The sequence below is a fragment of the Oncorhynchus masou genome, chromosome 24, assembly GCF_036934945.1.
Source record: "Oncorhynchus masou masou isolate Uvic2021 chromosome 24, UVic_Omas_1.1, whole genome shotgun sequence".
NCBI lineage: Eukaryota > Metazoa > Chordata > Actinopteri > Salmoniformes > Salmonidae > Oncorhynchus > Oncorhynchus masou.
The window spans coordinates 57,754,701-57,773,883 of NC_088235.1; the positions used below are offsets into that span (position 1 = coordinate 57,754,701).

At 44.2% G+C, this 19,183-nt stretch overlaps 1 protein-coding gene across 1 annotated transcript in view; it reads left to right on the plus strand.

Moving 5' to 3' along the window:
- Positions 1–19,183, plus strand: part of LOC135512373 (collagen alpha-1(XIII) chain-like) — a 52,687-nt gene that overhangs the window by 11,397 nt on the left and 22,107 nt on the right. The window contains exons 5-17 of the mRNA XM_064934358.1: positions 1,713–1,748; positions 2,381–2,407; positions 2,674–2,700; positions 5,086–5,112; positions 5,257–5,283; positions 5,391–5,417; positions 9,477–9,518; positions 12,006–12,098; positions 12,242–12,283; positions 12,406–12,423; positions 13,038–13,064; positions 13,551–13,586; positions 15,428–15,454. Coding sequence (XP_064790430.1) covers positions 1,713–1,748; positions 2,381–2,407; positions 2,674–2,700; positions 5,086–5,112; positions 5,257–5,283; positions 5,391–5,417; positions 9,477–9,518; positions 12,006–12,098; positions 12,242–12,283; positions 12,406–12,423; positions 13,038–13,064; positions 13,551–13,586; positions 15,428–15,454 — 456 coding nt within the window. The remainder of the gene's footprint in view (positions 1–1,712; positions 1,749–2,380; positions 2,408–2,673; positions 2,701–5,085; positions 5,113–5,256; positions 5,284–5,390; positions 5,418–9,476; positions 9,519–12,005; positions 12,099–12,241; positions 12,284–12,405; positions 12,424–13,037; positions 13,065–13,550; positions 13,587–15,427; positions 15,455–19,183) is intronic.

Here is a 19,183-nt window from a genome sequence, read left to right on the forward strand (position 1 = left end):
TTGGACATGTTTTAATTTGAGGTTTTCTTGTTCCGCCCTGGTTTTTGGACAGCAAGGTTCAGACGACCTTATTGTGGAGCCAATAGACTGGCTGCTCATGAGGAGTAGACATCTGTTTTCCCAATTGACAATTAGTTACATACACTACCTGTGTTCCCACTCCCCTGGCCGGTAATAAGGCATTTATAATGAACATCAGGCTACTGCGGATGTACAGCCCAGCAGGAGAGTGAAGGAGTACACAGAGAACCAGAAAAGCAGGGACACTTAAAAGGGGGTTTCCCCCAGCAGGTGAGGTCGACACAAGAGGCTCTCTCTTCACCTCAGGAAAGGGTGAGGAAATTGTTTTGGTGGAGAGAAAGAGCAGAAATTAAAGCAAGATAACGGTTATTCGAGGAGGTGCTTATGTTCGTCCCGTTAACCACAAGGGTGTAATGGTAATGTGTTTCTTGCATATCCCTACTCCCTCTGAGACACCAGCAGGGAGTGAGTCATGGCCTATTGTACAGCACCCCTGGAACAAGTGCCTTGCTCAAGGGCACATTGGCACATTTTTGACCTTGTGGGCCCCGGGATTCAAACCAGCACTCTTTTGGTTACTGGCCCAATGCTCTAACTGCCAGGGTTCCTATCTGCCACCGTAAGGTGGCCCTTCTTATCTGTCCCTGTTCTCCACACTGTCATTTTATAGATGAGCGTAGTTCTTCTTCTGTAGTTGTTCTACTGCAACCTGACCATAAGGAAACAAAGGAGAAAGGACCCCTATGTTTATATCAGTTCTCTATATTAGTTATCTATGTTAATGGTTATACACAATGGTCATATTGAATCATATTGTCGACGTATGTTAAGATATGTGGTCCACATGGAGAATTGACCCTACTGGTATGAATAAATAAAACTAAATGTGATAGGTTACTCTTGATAAACCAACGACTGAGCCATGCATACAGCTCAATACTTTTTTGCAAGTTCAAGCACAGAAGCACAGCAAGAGAAAAGGGTCCCATATTGTGAATTGTATTTGATCACACTGCATTCTCAGTGTTCCAGATCCTCTGTAAGGCTCATGCGCAAGGCATGTACAAGCCATATCCTTCTGCTGTCTTTCCGAAACAGACAATCCCTTTGGGAGGGATAACATGCATATCCCCCAATAACTACTCTGGTCCCAGACATTTCATTAGGAACGTTCAACTCTCCCTAATTTTGTCTTTACGGCCCTCGCTCTCTTTTTTTCCTGGGATATTGAATGGCCTCCTCTAGTCCCCACAGGCCGGGTAGCATATCCACCACCCAGTGCAGATTGTTTTCATCCAAGCATTTTCCCTAATCGTTATTGACTTTTACTCATTCGGCTTGTTTGACTTTTTCCTCTTTCGCAGTCTATCTTTATTAGATCGGAAAGCGCCAACCTTTGTTTCTTTCATCCCTGTAAAACTCTTTCCAGTGTTGTGTTTCGCCCTCTTATTCCCTCCTGTTTTGAGAGTCAGTTGGTTTTCCCTCCGCAACCCACACAGAAGGCTCTTCCCGTAGTCGGTGGTATCACTCTCTCTGTCAAGGTCTGTTATAGCTCTGCCCAAATGTATTGCTGTGGAAGAGAAAAACGGTACCCTCTCACACTGACCCTCTTTCACCAGAGTTTCATGTCAATCTTTCAGCAGAAAAAAAACAACATTTAACTCAACTCATCTATTTCTGACTCTCTATAGGGACAGCCAGGAACAAGAGGCTTCCCAGGCTTTCCGGTAAGACTCTGCAGCTTCCCCAGTTAAAGTCTTTATAAACAGTGTTATAATGTTAGGGTACTATTTTACAAGTGGAGCTTTATTACATAGTTGGAGCTCCCAAATGTCAGAAGGTTAGATGTTTCCTGGCTGGAAATCTCCCGTGGGCAGATTCTGCATAATCACGCAGCTGACCAAATTATACTAGAGTTTACTTCTGGGTAACCGAGATTACATGGCTGGTTAAGTGCATAAGTGCCTTCATTGGTCTTGTTTTATTCAAATCTATAGCCAGTCTACTGTCTCCTTTATGCCTCCTTATCGGGAATAGAGCCTTGTGCAATCGCAAAGCTGGCCCTTTATGTTTTAACGTGGCCGTTTTGAAGTGTGTGTCAAGTTTGCTGCATCTTAAGTCACTATAATTTCCCTTAAAGTCCCTTCAGAAATGTTAATGGATCTTTGTGACCGGCTAGACTCACCATGCCACTTACACCCGCAGGACACAAAGCATGCACTATATCCTCAATTTCCTTGACCTGGAAATACCTTTCTTCCCCTTCATAAGGAGTTTCATATCATTGCTGTGGTCTGTTCAGCTATATTAGCTGCTATTAACCTGTGTTTAAATGTCTTCCCCTCTATTTTTATCCTAGGGTCCGATTGGGTTGGACGGAAAGCCCGTGAGTTTCACCCCATTCCTGACAAATGTTGAATAATTGAGTAATTGAAGTACTTTAAAAGCCCAGAATCCACCACCTTATGATGATGATGATGATGATGGGGATAATTAAGTTAATAATGATTAGGGTCATTATTGTAATAAAATCTCTATTAGTATAATTATTGTTATTATAGGAAGTAGGTAATAGTGTTTTGCCAAGATACTCAAGTAGAAGCTTGCTTTGATTATTTTACCACATGCATTCACTCTTTTATGCTCACACAGGGACAGAACGGCTTGAAAGGAGACTTGGTAAGTGGTGTTGTCATTTTGCACACAGTTTTGCAGTTCATGTAAACAGCGTAGGCCTATTGCTGTCTGCACTCCTGTACTTGCAAAGGACGTAAACTCACACTCTTTATGTGTTTCGAATGACCTACAAAATGTGATCACCATGAACGTGCAGGTTTTTAAATTCTGCTTATGCACCATTTGTTATCCATGTGACCATCTTAGCAAGTTGTTTACCTTGTGCCATGAGTGAAGCCACAAAATGAATTGGGAAAACACTGTTGTGGCCTGATTTATTTGGATAGTAATGGGATCAAACACATGAATGATCGGCTATGAAAAGCCAAATGACATTTACTCCTCAGGTGCTGACCTGTTGCACCCTCTACAACCACTGTGATTATTATTATTTGACCCTGCTGGTCATCTATGAACGTTTGAACATCTTGGCCATGTACTGTTATAATCTCCACCCAGCACAGCCAAAAGAGGACTGGCCACCCCTCAGAGCCTGGTTCCTCTCTAGGTTTCTTCCTAAGTTCCTGCCTTTCTAGGGAGTTTTTCCTAGCCACCGTGCTTCTACATCTGCATTGCTTGCTGTTTGGGGCTTTAGGCTGGGTTTCTGTATAACTCTTTGTGACATCGGCTGATGTAAAAAGGGCTTTATAAATACATTTTATTGATTGATTTATTGATTGATTGACAGCAGTGGTCTGTCTGTTTTAGTGACAGGCAGAACGTCTGTCCGTATTTCCGTTGATGGGGTCTTCAAATGGGAGTTGGAATCCACTCTTAGGTTCTCAATCAGTCTCGAGGTAAAGCTGACTGAGATAAAACACAGAGGAGTAAAGGCAAACAATAGTTAGACTTGTCTGTTTCATGCATATGGTGATTCAAATTCTTTTGCGAGTCCAATTCAGTGGAGTTCTCCAAGAATACACTGAAATACACCTCTAAATAAACAGTATAAAAGAACAATGAATAAAACAGACAGACCATAGAAAGCAGGAATGGATACATGGCAAGCCATAAAAGGCACACCATAAAAACCTCCTTTCCAAAAGAATCACCCAAAAAATGACTTATTTTGGCTTCCACTGAGGTGCCAGGGGATTGAAACTTCAATTTCCCCCACAACTCTGACACCTTTATAGGCCCTAGTGAATCCTGTGGAGCTCCCTGTGAGGCTTCTGAATATGACACAATGACTGTTGAACGTCCTGTACCCCTTCACCTCCAGCCCTGTGACCGCTGGACAGATCTCATCTAGGACCTTGAATCCCTCTTTTAGAGATGACTTCTCTTCCCTGAAGCCTCGCCTCCTTTTTTTCCCATTGGCAATAAAGGCACATTCACTAAACACTATGTTCTTCTTGGACGATGGTTGTGGTACCCCTAGAAGCTGTTTCTTCATCTAGTACTCCGTGTCTGACTTTTATCAGGCCAGCTGCCGATTTTTAGAGGTCTTTGTGTCTCTGTTAGAAAGCCATTACTCTTTGTTGGATTTGTGGAGTTATCATGAGGGGCTTTGTTTTATTAGGGGGTATTCACGTCGGCAGCCTCTCGCTCGGAGTGTGTTTGGAGCGCTGCCTTCCTACAGAAGCTCACATGCAGAGAGGCAGCCTGGGCCAATACAAAAGGACATGCCTGTCTGGGGCCATGTGGGGTGGATCATTTTCGATGTTGATTAATGTTCATTTAATGAGACCCCTTTCCTCTCCTCGCACTCCACTTCCCCCAACAACTGTTTTTAAACTTTGTTTCCACTGAACATGCCATACAAACAAAGACATTTGAATGAACTATATCAAGAGTGCCTGGATCCTCATTTCTTTTTGATGACCAATTTACCCCTTTTACCAAAGATCACTTTCTGTCCACCAAGATCTAGTAGTGTGTACCTCAGCAGCGCTTCCCTTCCTCCTTTCTTTTTTTTCTACAGCTGTCAATCATCATTTTAAAGGGTACTGAAGGCCAGTCTGTTAAATGCACAGATGAAATCTTTCCAGTCTCCACAATGCCTTTATGGAACTCCTATGCACCAGGGTCACAGTCATGGAGTGTGCTTGATGTGTCCAACTGTGTGCCACTGACAGATGTTAGACAGCTCTCCCCAGGCCTTGGTGGGTAGTCAAACAGAGCAGAGCAGGCTATGACAAGCGATTGGTACAGTCTTTTGGTTGGTTTGCCTATTGCTTGGATCTGAACTTTATTTGAATTCTCCTCCAGTTTGTCTTTATCATTTCCATTGATCCTCTTAAAATGTCTTTTAATGCATGTGCAGTAAAATCATTAATGTTGCATTTATAAAACGCAAATGATAGTTTGATGACGTGATGTATTTACATGGTTTTAATCTCTTGATCATAGATTGATATACCGGTACTGTTTATTGCTTTTTTTTAGGGTCAACGTGGTCTTAAGGGAGTCGCAGTAAGTTATTCTTTCTTTTTAGGTTTTGACAGCTTGTCTGTTATTTGACATGAGTTGATTAATTGTCTGTCTCTCTTTACGACGATCTGTTCTCTTCACTCATATCCTTACTCCTTCTTTGCCCTTTTTTAAAAAACTTACTAGGGGGAACCTGGTCTGAAAGGGGAAAAGGTGAGTTTGTGGTATAATCAACTACAACGCACCATAAATGTGTTCATTACAAGATCAATCTTACTCACGATCCATCTCTCTCTCTCTCTCTCTCTCTCTCTCTCCAGGGCATATGTGGAGACTACACTCACAGGGTAAGTGAGTCATTAACTGTATCTCTGTGTAACTACATCAAAATTAGGGTCATATTGATTCATGTTAAAGGCCCAGTGCAGTCAAAAACGTGATTGTCCTGTGTTTTATACTGTGCCTTCGGGAAAGTATTCAGACCTCTTGACTTATTCCACATTTTGTTACGTTACAGCCTTATTCTAAAATGGATTAAATAGTCCCCCCCCCCCTCATCAATCTACACACAATAGCCCATAATGACAAAGCAAACACAGGTTTTTAGAAATGTTTGCACATGTTCTTTTTTTAAACAAAAATAGACAAAACATTTACATAAGTATTCAGGCCCTTCACTCAGTACTTTGTTGAAGCACCTTTTGGAAGTGAATACACCCTCGAGTCTTCTTGGATATGACGCTACAAGCTTGGCACACCTGTATTTGGGGAGTTTCTCTCATTCTTTTCTGCAGATCCTCTCAAGCTATGTCAGGTTGGATGGGGATGGTCTCTGCACAGCTATTTTCAGGTCTCTCCAGAGATGTCTGATCGCATTCAAGTCCGGGCTCTGGCTGTGCCACTCAAGGACATTCAGAGACTTGTTCCGAAGCCACTCCTTACGTTGTCTTGGCTGTGTGCTTAGGGTCGTTGTCCTGTTGGAAGATGAACCTTCACCCTAGTCTGAGGTCCTGAGCGCTCTGGAGCAGGTAAAAAAAATCCCCACAGCATGATGCGAACACCACCATGCTTCACCGTGGGGAAGGTGCCAGGTTTCCTCCAGATATGACGCTTGGTATTCAGGCCAAAGAGTTCAATCTTGGTTTCATCAGACCAGAGAATATTGTTTCTCATGGTCAGAGTTCTTTAGGTTCCTTTTGGAAAACTCCAAGCAGGCTGTCATGTCTCTTTTACCGAGGAGTGGCTTCCGTTTGGTCACTCTGCCATAAAGGCCTGATTGGTGGAGTGCTGCAGAGATTGTTGTCCTTCTGGAAGGTTCTCCCATCTCCACGGAGGAACTCTGGAGCTCTGTCAAAGTGACCATTGGGTTCTTGGTCACCTCCCTGACCAAGGCCCTTTTCCCTCGATCGCTCAGTTTGGCCGGGTGGCCAACTCTAGGAAGAGCCTTGGTTGTTCCAAACTTCTTACATTTAAGAATTATGGAGTACACTGTGTTCTTGGGGACCTCCAATGCTGCATACATGTTTTGGTACCCTTCCCCAGATCTGTGCCTTGACACAATCATGTCTCAGAGCTCTACGGTCAATTCCTTTGACCTCATGGCTTGGTTTTTGGTCTGATATGCACTGTCAACTGTGGGACAGGTGTGTGCCTTTCCAAATCATGTCCAATCAATTGAATTTACCACAGGTGTACTCCAATCAAGCTGTAGAACAATCTCAAGGCTGATCAATGGAAACAGGATGCACCTGAGCTCAATTTCGAGTCTCATAGCAAAGGGTCTGAATACTTAAGTAAATAAGGTATTTCTGTTTAGTTAAAAAAATATATTTAAAAAAATAATAATCTAAAAACCTGTTTTCACTTTGTCTTTATGGGGTATTGTGTGTAGATTGATGAGGGAAAACATGTATTTAATCCATTTTAGAATAAGGCTGCAAAGTAACAAAATGTGGAAAAAGTCAAGGGGTCTGAATACTTTCCGAATATACTGTATATACGCACTTCCACAATATGAGGTTGGAATAGTTCTGTGAAAATGATGATAATGTCCTTTTAGTGTAAGAGCTGTTTGAAAAGACTGCCTGACATCTCTGCCTATTTTGGTGTTTTGGTGGGATGGAGTTTTGGCCTGCCTGGTGACATCACCAAGTGATAAATCCGTTAATAGACCAATAAGAAAGAGAGTTCCAAACCTCTCTGCCATTAACAGCTAGTTTTCAGTTTTCCCTTCCCCACTCAGATCACTCCCAGACAGTCCTAGCAAAATAATTGCTTGAGAAATTGCTCTTTGCTATTTTTGTTTCTTTTTGACCGTTTCAATTGAAAACAGTCATAGTACGATACTTAATTGTTACACAGAAATTATTTGACATTGAGATAAAACGGCTGCATTTGACCTTTAATAAAGTGACAATATTGTCCAGAATGACCATACTGAACTGTAATCATTTTGTTTTTGGAAAAATTGCTCCTCAGTGATCTCTTACAGTAGCACCACAGCGGATGGTGCTAAAATGTGCTTGTATGCTGACTTACATTCCCTTTGGTGTTCTCTGTAGCAAATAACGTTGTATTCTTCACAGGTACAGACGTAAAACAAAGAGAATTGTGGGTCTGCGATGTAACATCAGAGTATGTTCAAATTACAGAAAAGAGGCCTGACAAATGAGTCTATGATGGGTAGCACATGCAACATTGAGGCAGGCATCCCCATGAAGCAAATCAGGCCATCTCTCAGGGGCTTGGCTGTTTGAGTTTAAACAAGGCAATTACAGACAGCATGCTGGAGCATACACTAGATCATTGTTTCCCAACCCTGGTCCTCCCGTACCCTCAACAGCACACATTTTTATTGTAGCCCTGGACAAGCACACCTGATTCAACTTGTCAATTAATCATCAAGCCCTCAAAGAGTTGAATGAGGTGTGTTTGAACAGGGCTACAATGAAAATGTCTACTGTTGGCGCTACTGGAGGACCAGGGTTGGGAAACACTGCACTACAAGATAAGGGTCTATGTGTGGGGATGCCAAGAAAAATACTCTTCTATGCGTTAAGGGATTGTTCAGATAGCTCATTCCATGTCCTATGTAATTCAACCTCCCACTATTCAATGGGTGCTATAAAGACCTGTTGTTGTTGTAAACTCTTGTTGCCCCAGTAAAGAATATGTATGAAAGACCTCATAACAACAACTCAAAGCATGTGGAAAATAATTATTCTTTCATGTATTCTGCCAAATGCTTTGGCTTAATAAACAAGTGTAGCAGAGAATGTGAAGTTGAGAGGGAGAAGGTCAGAGCATTTTGGGGTTGTTTAAAACCTTCAACCTGTGCTGGAGCCCCCGCCATGCTGTGCGTGCATTGGATTGTTTTCATACACATCTTGGAGCCCCCCGGGCACACACTGCATGGGAAGTCCCTGCCAGCTGGTGGTTCCACTCAGGTCCTCCTTGTCCCACAGGGGGAACCAGGAGGGGGGTGTAGGCTCAGGGTGGATGCTGTTCGACAGAGTGGTTTCAGGAGTGAGACGCTATATCAACAGTTATTCTATGTGGGTGTGTGGCCTCTGTATAGGATCTTCCAGTGAAAATCCTGGCTTCTATACGCTCCAGTCAGTTTGCGGGTAACCCCAAAACTGTGTCCCAGTTGTGCTGCAAAGATAGCCAATGCTCCACTCGCAGGTGCTCCTCCGTTCTCCCCTACTCCTCCCCTCCGTTTCTGGAGTCAACAGGCTACAGTAGAGTAATGCTGTTCTCCAAACCAGGCCTATTTCTCACACTGTCCACTGATTGATTATCTTCAGATTGGACATATTATGACAGACATCAGGCTTCAGCTTTCAACTATTTCTGATTGCCAGAAACTGCACCACATGCTGTCATTTACTCTATTACCAATGTATGTGGTAAACATGTTTTTGTGTCAAATTAGAGGCACTCTAAAGCTATTTTACTTCTTCGGTCAATGTTTTGGTGTAAGTTTAACTTGGTGCATCTTGGGTGTGTGGGTGTGTATGGTGGATAGCTCTGATAGCGGTGGTGGGATAACAACACACTTGTCTACTTTTCATGGATTTCCTCCTTCTCCCTGTCTCTACTTCTCAGTAATGACATACAGTACTGTATATATTTCCTCATTGATACCTCAGCATAGAATTTTACTTGATTTTACTTACATTTTATGTCAACTTTAGTTCCAAACGTCATTGCCACTGAAACATTGCTTTGGCAAGGTCTGAGGACATAACTTTTTTTTTAAACAAAACCTCAAGTTGGAAATGTATACCGTATGTAAAAAGTAGGCAAGTTGTACAGTGCAGATTCTATGCAGAAAGCAATGGGACCATACAGTAATTTTCACCTCTTTTAAAACTGTGCCTGATCATACTGGTGAATCTCAACAGAAGCGACGTATTGTACAGCCTTGTGTTGGAGGATTGGCCACAGTAAGTCTGTGAACTGTACTCTCTCTCTCTCTCTGGCAAGACTGAATCTTACCTGGTCTCCACTCAGCTGCAACAGGACAGGGGCCAGGAGTAAAGTTGATCTGGAAGATTGATGTATAAACAACTCAACTGCTGCCCCTATGGTCTAACAAGCACTCAAAAGGGCTGCCTGATGTTAAGTAAACTGACAGCATCCAATCTGGTCAAAAGCCAATACCTATTCAATTACCAGTAACCAATCTGACCATGGAGGGCACATCAACCCTCTCCTTTGAAACCAACTCCTGCCCCCCTAATTTGCCCTGTTGTTACTCTTTCTCTCCCACCGTCTCTCTCTTCTCTCCCTGCCTTGACAATTTCTTGCTTTTCATTGTCATGTTTTGTTTTTATTTCTCTCTCTTTCTTCTTCCCTTCCCAACCCCCCTCCCCTTCTCATTCGGTCCTGTTTCCTTTCCCTGGCCTCCCGGTGAACTTTTTGCCCCGTGACTTTCTTACACCGCTGGCCACCTGTGCTTTGTGACCTCAGCAGATCTTGCCCATCCCCATGCGAAACATGCCCCCAATAAACCCTGTAATCCTAAAGCGTCTCAAGGTACATTTCTCTCTGCCCCTTCCTGCCCGTTTTCCCCCCCTGGATGCTATCTGCCGTCGACCTCCGCCAACCCCCCCATAACCCACCGCCAACCCCCCCATAATCCAACGCCAACCCCCCCATAACCCACCGCCAACCCCCCCATAACCCACCGCTAACCCGTTATGGCACCTGTGTGTCTCAAAACTGAATTCTATGATAGTTGGAATAGTTGATAGATGTCGTTGAAATCCAAAAAGAGAAACAAATCAGTAGTATTTACTTTGAACATATTCGTGACTATAGAGGGTTAAGAATAAAAACAGATACATGCTGTAGATTATATAAATAGCCTGGGCTTCAAGGCCCATTTATATTCCATTAACGTAAAAGAAATGTCTAAAAAGCCCAATTTGGCTCTTACATAAACCCTGCATTGCTGTGGGAAAGAAAGCATTTTTGGAGGGGGAAAAACATTAAAAGCTGCTATGATTTTCATAACCTTAGCAAAGATATGAAAAGAACAGGAAAGAAAAGTGACATTTTCTGTCAGGAAGTGAGTCTTCTCCAATCCTCTTTGTGGACTTTCACCCTGGCTCTCTGAAAGGACCTTTGTCCCTCCCTGTGCACAAAACCCTGCCGGCCCTGTTAGAAAGAGGGCCCCTGGCACCCGGCGGACCCCTGTTGGCATCCCTCCTCTATCTTGTTTTGGCCAGGTGTGCAGTCTCGCTGTGCCAGGATAGAGTACCTTGTTTGGAGACAATGCTACACACTGTGGTAGAGCTATTACTAAAGACATAGAGGGGAATTTACCACCCAGACCCAGGCCGAATTGGCTCTGTTTTTTAAATTGAACGCCTGGAATCAGTCCTGGGCAGCATAACGGAATGTGTTCATTTCATGGAAGCACATCCGGATCATAAATCATGGCCAGACACATACTGTAAAGCATGGGATGGATAAAATATGGATCTAATGTGGATGGATGTGTTCCGGATTATCAAGAGCCTCGATGTCTGGCCTGGCAACAGAGGCTCAGCTTGAGCTAAAGATGGGGTCCTTGCAAGCATTAGTGTAGCCTACACCACAGTGATTAGGGAGTGTTTGATTTCAAGGCCAAGATTTTGTATTGTGACTTTTCTAAAGTTAGACCACATGTACAGTAATACATAATTCGTTTGGGTATTTGTAATGTCATTTCTAGTCATTCCTTTGTTTAAAAACTAAAATGACCGTGGAGATATCCAGAAATGTGGTTCTAAAGCAAATAAATACATTTCTAAGACAGTTCGTCGTTGAATATTTTTTGAGTTTGGTCAAATAAAGAAATAGATGGTTTGACATAATCAATGGGATGATGGTATAACCATGAGCTCTGCAAGACTCTAGAATATTAAGACAAGTTGAAGTGTAGGCCTCTTTCCTCTTCTTCTCCGGTTCTCTTTGTAAATACTATATTTGACTTTTGGGATTTTGTTTAGTCTTCTATTTTGTGTTGGATATTCCCCCTGGCTCACAGTTGAGTTGCCTCAGAGTAACAATAAAGAAAGATCAGTTGGAGTTTAAAAAATAATAATATTTTTTTAAATTAACATGTCACTCAAATATCCTAAGATGCCACAGAAAAGAGGACTTGTGCCCTTGTTATGTCAATGAGTTTGGTATTGTTAAAAGCAAACTGGTTTTGACAGAATAAACCATTTGAAGGACACAAAAACACAAAATGTATCCTAATTTGAATTCAAAGTGGTATTCTCTCCAAACGTGGTGCGTAATGAAAAGAAACACCCCATAGGGCTTGATTCCTGCTAATATTGCCCGCCATAAAATTCCCAGCATGTGTAGTGCTGTGATGTGTTGTGTTGGCATGGCCTGGCCTGGCATCGACTGGCAGATGGTAACTGAAGGTCTCTCAGCAGGGCGAGCCTGGAGCTCAGGGCCCACCAGGACCTCCCGGCCCCCCAGGGCCCTCAGGGACCTCTGGACTGAATGGTGCTAGTGGACCGCCGGTGAGTCCCCTCAGCCAGCTGACCACCACCATCAGCACTGGACAAGGGACTGTATTGAGGAAGAGGCTATGGCCATCGAGTGTTTGCCCAGAAAATGATTGTACTGTATCTGTGATGTATTTTCTTTTGTTAATCTGGTGTAGGGTAAACCTGGTGAACCAGGAAAACCTGGGAAAGATCTACGGGTGAGTTTGTTACGCCTCTTGTGTTTGCCGGGACTTATGTATTTTCCGAATAGAAAAAGTCGATGGAAATCTGGTGTTGACATGCTTGTGACTTCTTCATTTTCCTTCCCCATCTTCTCCAGCTCCTACCAGGGATGAAGGTAAACATGATTTGTATTTTCCGTAATCAACACCACTATACATATACTACACACGAAAGGACATGTATTGCCACTACTTATAGCTGCACATACTGTATGAAACGCAAACGCTCCGTGATTGGCACACATCTCTCAATTGTCCAAGTGTAGCTTCCAGTCTTTCTGTATCAGCAGACCGATTCATGTTGGGAAGCCTACATTTGTGTTCTCTGCGTTGCTATTGGACTAGCGGACTATATTTCCCCTGATTACGTTCATTGCCTTGAATTATTAAGAACGGGGAATTTAGATTGTGGGCCATGGAAACAGACTGTAAAGCAGCCCAACACAACTTCTCCATACAAAAAAATGAAACCAAGTTCATATCACAGCGGGAAGTTGAAAGAAATGTGCCCCATAACTTTTGATTGGGCTTTCACAGCGAGGAATACCTTCCCCTCAACTGGGCTTTGTCGAAATATGGCCATCTAGTTGGAAACAAGTCTTTGAACTCCCCAAATTGAATTGAAGTAGTGCGTACTCTTTTGTTGACCCGTGCTTGTAATGAAAGAGGAGGCGTAACTACAGTACACGTGTTGTCTGTTACTGTGATATGAATCTTTCTGTCGTTTCAGGGTGAGCCAGGCATGGCAGGAATAAAGGTGGGTTGTGGATCTCAATTAAAGCTTAAATCCATAGATCAATTGAAATGTGTGGTCTCTGGGAATTCATCAATTGTGCATTGCACGATTTATAGGTATTCACGACAGCGGAAAAGTAATGACCGTCTGTTTTCCCTTTAGTAATGGGAATTTTTTTATTTTTGATGAATCCATCTGCTTTCAATCACCCGAAGCAGAAGGAAGATATATTTGATGTAATCATCCCACGACTTGATTGAAAAATCCGCTGTTTGCGGCTTGTCAGAACTGCTACATTCGGATAATAAACCAATGGGCTGCGTCCTCTGGCAGAAGTTGCAGACTACAGATAGGAACTTGCGAGATCCAGCTGAAAGGGAAGGGTTAGGTGGATTAAACAAGTCGTTGTGATTGGTCTTGCTGTCGTCTGCAGTTCTGCATCCCTTTTCACCCTCCTCCTTCTCATTCTGTCGGTCTCCGTTTCACCTTTGTGTCTTTCTTCCATAGGGCGATGTTGGCCCCGCTGGTCCTGAAGGCCCCAAGGTATTGTTATGAACAATATTACCTGTGGATCAGTCTCATTTGACCTGTTCCACTCACCACACCATCAGCAGGACCAGGAATCCACATGTAACCATTCCTGTTACCTCGGTGTACTTCCTGTGTCAATGATATAGCACAGGTTTTGTATTTAGAGCTTCAACTGCTCACAGTCAATTCTACATTCTATTTATAAACCTCAGGCCCAACTGCAGCCTGTCTCGCCCCTAGCCATGGGCCCTCTCTCCCTCTGCTGGTATCATTTGCTTTAGCATTATACTATACTGTATAGGACACCCAGATATGGTCCCATACCATTATTGATCGAGGGAGCATTCCTCTCCCACACACACACGCACGCACGCACACACACACACACACACACACACACACACACACACACACACACACACACACACACACACACACACACACACACACACACACACACACACACACACACACACACACTCCCATTGGGTGGCTGTTGGACCTAACATTGGCTTTGAAGTGCTGCAGGGGGCATGAGAGCCGTGACTCTTAAACTCTCCACGTGTCTGTCCTTCTCCACTTTTCCATGGCTTAATGGACTTCCTCTGGTGGGCTCACTCTCACAGCCGCTGCCCTTCACTGAACTTGGTTCAGCCTGCACACAGCGTGACTGCATAGAGAGAGAGAGGGGGGGGGGTGTGATTGTGGTCTAAGTGGCGAGTGGCGCAGTGGTCTAAGGCACTGCATCTCAATGCTGGAGGTGTCACTACAGACCCTGGTTCGATCCCAGGCTGTATCACAACCTGCCGTGATCGGGTGTCCCATAGGGCGGTGCACAATTGGGCCAGCATCATCCGGGTTAGAGGAGGGTTTGGCCGGGGTAGGCCGTCATTGTAAAATAAGAATTTGTTCTTAACTGACTTGCCTATTTAAATAAAGGTTAAATAAGAAAATGTATACAGGGAAAGAGATTGAAAAGGGGAAAGAGAGAAGAGGACAATGGGGTCGAGATAGGGGTTGAAAAGAGAGGTAGAGAGAGACAACAGCCTGCATGGCTCCCACATCCCCCAACAAAACAGGGTCACATCCACACAATCCTCTGGAGCAGGTTAAACGTCTTAGCCATCTGGGCATTGTCAAACTGTTTGGCTGCTGCTGTCAGCAAACCACAGCCTCTCTATGACACGATCCGCTCTCAAAGTCATTAGTACACTTCCTCAAGTGAGATATACAGATTTTGATTCAAACTGTGAGTTTGTAAAATATGTAATTCTGTTTGGCAATTCCCATTTCATTTATGTTTGACTCCTACTTGAACCAACAGCTTCCAGCTCCAAGTTATGTTATTGCCTTGTCAACTCCAGCTTTCCTCCATCTCACTGTTTTCCCATGACAGAGCCCCAAAAAGTTCAGTCTGGTTCATGAGGAGGTTGAACAACCCTACAGTAGGTTGCTCAGAGGACGACCAAGACCAAGGCTTAACTAAAGCCACGGCCACGTTTTTTTACGAGAGTAAGTTCACCGCTCTGAAAGTTAGTATTGCACTAGACGTTCAGAGGTGTGTGAGTTATTCAAATGTGAAGGCATTGAAATACAAACTCTCCCATGTTCCCACTGCACCCTGTTCCTTATGGAGGATCCAATACCTTTTTGTAGCTGTGTCAAGAGTTTGTTCATGGGTCCACTACTATCAGAGGTTACTGCACCATCTGGTGGAATTCTGCTGTAACTCCATTGACCTCTCACCTTTGACTGGCTGTATTTTCATATGTTGAAAAATAAATCATAGGAATGATTTAGAATATGTGACTAAATGTTCTGTGTTTCTCTTGTCTTTCTCTCTCCCTCTGTAGGGACTGAAGGGAGAGCTTGGACTGAAGGTAAGAGCCGTGTTATAACTCAGCCTCTCTCTCTGTTGTTGGTTCGATAGAAGCAATGGTGTCTCACAGGTTCTATGTGAATTTCTCTGACTGTCAAAAACACGACGTTTAGGAAGCTTATTGTTTAGCCAACACCCGCTGAAGCACAAACGCACCCCACAGACCCCACACCACTGACTTTGGTCTATTAATATATTTTCATGAATGGGCTGAATTATTTTCACTGAAAGCCTCACAGGAGAGGAGCCTCCCAGTGAAACATGCGATAGTGGGTGTGCAGCCACCAGACGGCAGCAGGTTGTAAATAATATTATCTAAAATAAACCGGGAGTATTTCTCTGTAGACATAGATCATAGACAAACTCTGGGCTGGTTCCTGAATCTGGCCCAGATATCAGCGCAGTTCAAAAAGCCCAAGTGGTGCGGCCTTGTCCTGTGTAATTCCCTCCTGCTTAGTAGGGCTTGATGGAATATTCATTTCCCTCACTGGACCCCCCCCCCCCGACAGTCAAGGGACCACCATGCGAGGCTCAGAGCCCAAAGGCCTAGACGTTGACATGGCTTGGAGACGTTTTTAGGAGATTTATGTAGCCTAGTTTCAAAATGGAAGACTTCTTTCCCTTGGTAGCATTGGTTGTCTTTTGAGTCCCTCTATTTTAGTCTTTCCTCTGATGATGTCTCCATCCACACTGTAGGGAGGTGAGGGGAAGAAAGGCCTCATAGGGGAGAGGGGAGAAAAATACTGGAAGCTATATGTGGAGTATGTCATCTTATGTTATTTTAAAGATAAATTGAGCACTGTCTGTGGCATGATTTTGTTATTGCTTGTTTGAGATAATTAACCTAATATAGTTTGCGCTGTTGAACTAGTTCATTTGAACATTGATGTTTTTTAAAGTAACTGTCCAGTGAAAATCCCACTTTTACGATGTCTTCTTCTGTTAACTCATACCCAAATCATTTTGTTGACTCGCCCTTTGTGGCCAAAGCCTAAATTGGAGACAAAAAAACCCCTTCAAAACCCCCACCTAAAACCATTTTTTATAATGCTATTTCTTCATAGAGTATGATGTCATGAGCTGGTCAATCAATGGTATAGAGGAGGATGAGCTGGCCACTCAGCGGTCTACTCCCACACCATTCTGTTGTTGGGGTACACCCACACCATTCCAACACAAAAAAATCTGCTTTTTAACATACCTAATTACCTTCTTTTTTTTAACGAGAACTATTTCACTCATATTCTAATTAATTACAGGTCATATTTCATACTGTGCTCAGAACAGGTGCATCCACAAAAATAGAATAGAATTCCATAATTGTGTAGCTGGTCCATACTCAAAAAGGAAATTCAAGGTATCTTTTGAGTATTTCTTTAATTCAGGGGTGGGTAGATAGACAAATGTTTTGGCCTTCATCAGTGTCATCAGTGTTTTTCTTTATTTTGAGCTTGTAACGACCGACAGGTGCGTTCGTGTGCGTGCTCCTGGAACAGACGCACATGTCAATAAGGCATCACAAATATACAATCTAACCACCCCTGAATGAAATAAATACCAAAAAGAAACCTTGAATCTCTTTTTTTTGAGTGCCAACCAGGTCATATTTCATAGAAATCTGGAAACACTGGACAGTTACTATAAATCAGAAGGCACACGTTTATTTCAGTCATCACAATATGTGGGCAAATGATCTTATACATCATGTGATGCAGACCAAACAGTCCTGGGATGAAAAACGTTGTGTCAGAGAAGGCGCCACACAGGGCGTGAGAGGAGCCTTCCAGAAGAAGTGGGGCTGTATTGCCCGTCTCTGACCGGAAAGCTTCAACAACAACAACAACAACATGGTTGCTCTCATCCTCACATTCCCCCCCTGGGATTTGAACACATGTGACCCCCAGGCCTCTTCAGTCCTTTGACTCAGTCTCTCATAGACAGCGAGCAGCGCCCTCTGTGGGACGTTCTCCGGTGACGTGACTGGATGATGTAGCATAGCCACTTGTTTTCTTACCTGTCAGCTCCCTGTCATACCGACTTTGCCCTCCTTGAGTCTCGGACTCACGGCTGACCAGTTTCCATGGTGAACATTCCCGCTTCCTCGGCCTGAGCCGCCCGACACAGCAGTAGCAGCTGCCGTGTGTTTTCCCCATTAGACTCCACAGACGGAGGAGGGATTGGGAAAGAGAGGGAAAAACACTTCAAGGAAGGGCGCTTTTAGCAGAGACACGGTATCCACAGCAACAGTGGGGCTGTGAGAGTTATGGTTCGAATTGTTTTATAGTAAAGAGAAAGCGCTTTTGCAGGAAAATGATCCAAAGCTACACTATATTCACCTTAGGATTTGGGATTTGCCTCTGCCCAGGGGAACTTTGTTCTATATTTGTACTCACAATGTTGGATCAGGCTCACAGTATTGTACAACCAGATTGTAATAAAAAGAACATGTAAAGGATTGTGGCATGGGCCATAATCGTTAATGTCCACATGGTGCCGACCACAAGTCTGACCGAGCTACTTCCACATCTCCCGCTCAGCAGGATACAGTCGCCAGGCTACAGTCTCCAGGCTACAGTCAACCAGGCTAGACATAGAGGAAGTGAACAGGATAGCCATAGACCTCCTCCTCTGCTCTGCTTTCGCAATGGTGAACTAGCTCACCATTACCGTACAGGGGTTCACCATTAGCCCTGTAATGGCGGATGTCTCTCCCCCGGTCTCAATGACTGGTTGATTTAATGAGCCTGTTAGGCTGTTAGAAAAGCCTGCTTTTGAAATGTCTCCCTTGGGTCAGACCTGTGTGGGCACTCCCGGACACTCCAGTCAGGAAAGCAGACGACAGTGACCCAGAGACAGTGGATAAGGTGACAGTGGTGCTCCGAACACAGGGGGAAGAGGTGTGTGGGGAGGTAGACTTTGCCAAGCCTAGCGTTTCAGACACCTACCGTCTGTCTGACTGAATGGAGCTCTGCCCTCACTCTCCCTCGAAATCATAGAGCCCTAGACCAGCACAGCTGGAGAGCACATTAGACCAGAGGAGAAGACAGAAAGTAGGCCTCTCTATTCACCTACCGAGTGCTATTATTCCGTTCACTTGCCTCAGATCCACTCTGGTAGTGGTAGTAGCTGCAGTGGCCATGTTAAGGCCATCTTAAAGTATCTCACACTGTTTACTCCCTCTTTACTGGTGTGTCAGAGGGATCATTACAGTTTGTTTTGAACAGATGATGAATCTTTTCCCCTGTGACCGTCAGGGCATTTCCTCTGAACTGGAACGGCCATGACGGCATCATTTCAATGAAGAGATTAGCCTATTGGTAAATCAAGCACCAGGCTTATCAGTCGACAAATTACGCGCGAGCCTACACCCCATGGAGTTTCATACACACATGCCGGTGTGAAAATAGAACCAGGGGGTGGGGAGTGACGCTGGCGGGAAGGGATGGCTAAGTAGATGGGAGGAATGGTGTGAGCTGATTAGAGAATCAGGAGATCAAAGGGAGCTGTGCTTCCTGTTTCTTTGCTGTGTTTGCTGGGGGCCCCTCCATGCGATTAGAGCCATCGTCGCTCACCTGCCCTGATCCTTCCCTGGCCAGGGGGCCCGCTCGGCGCTTTCATCTTCCCAGAAACGGACGGACACTCTATCCCCACGTGACAACCCCCTGACAGGTTGGTGTGAAAGCCATGGGGCAGTTGGGCATGCTGTAGCTGCGGGGGCTGGGCTCTAGCT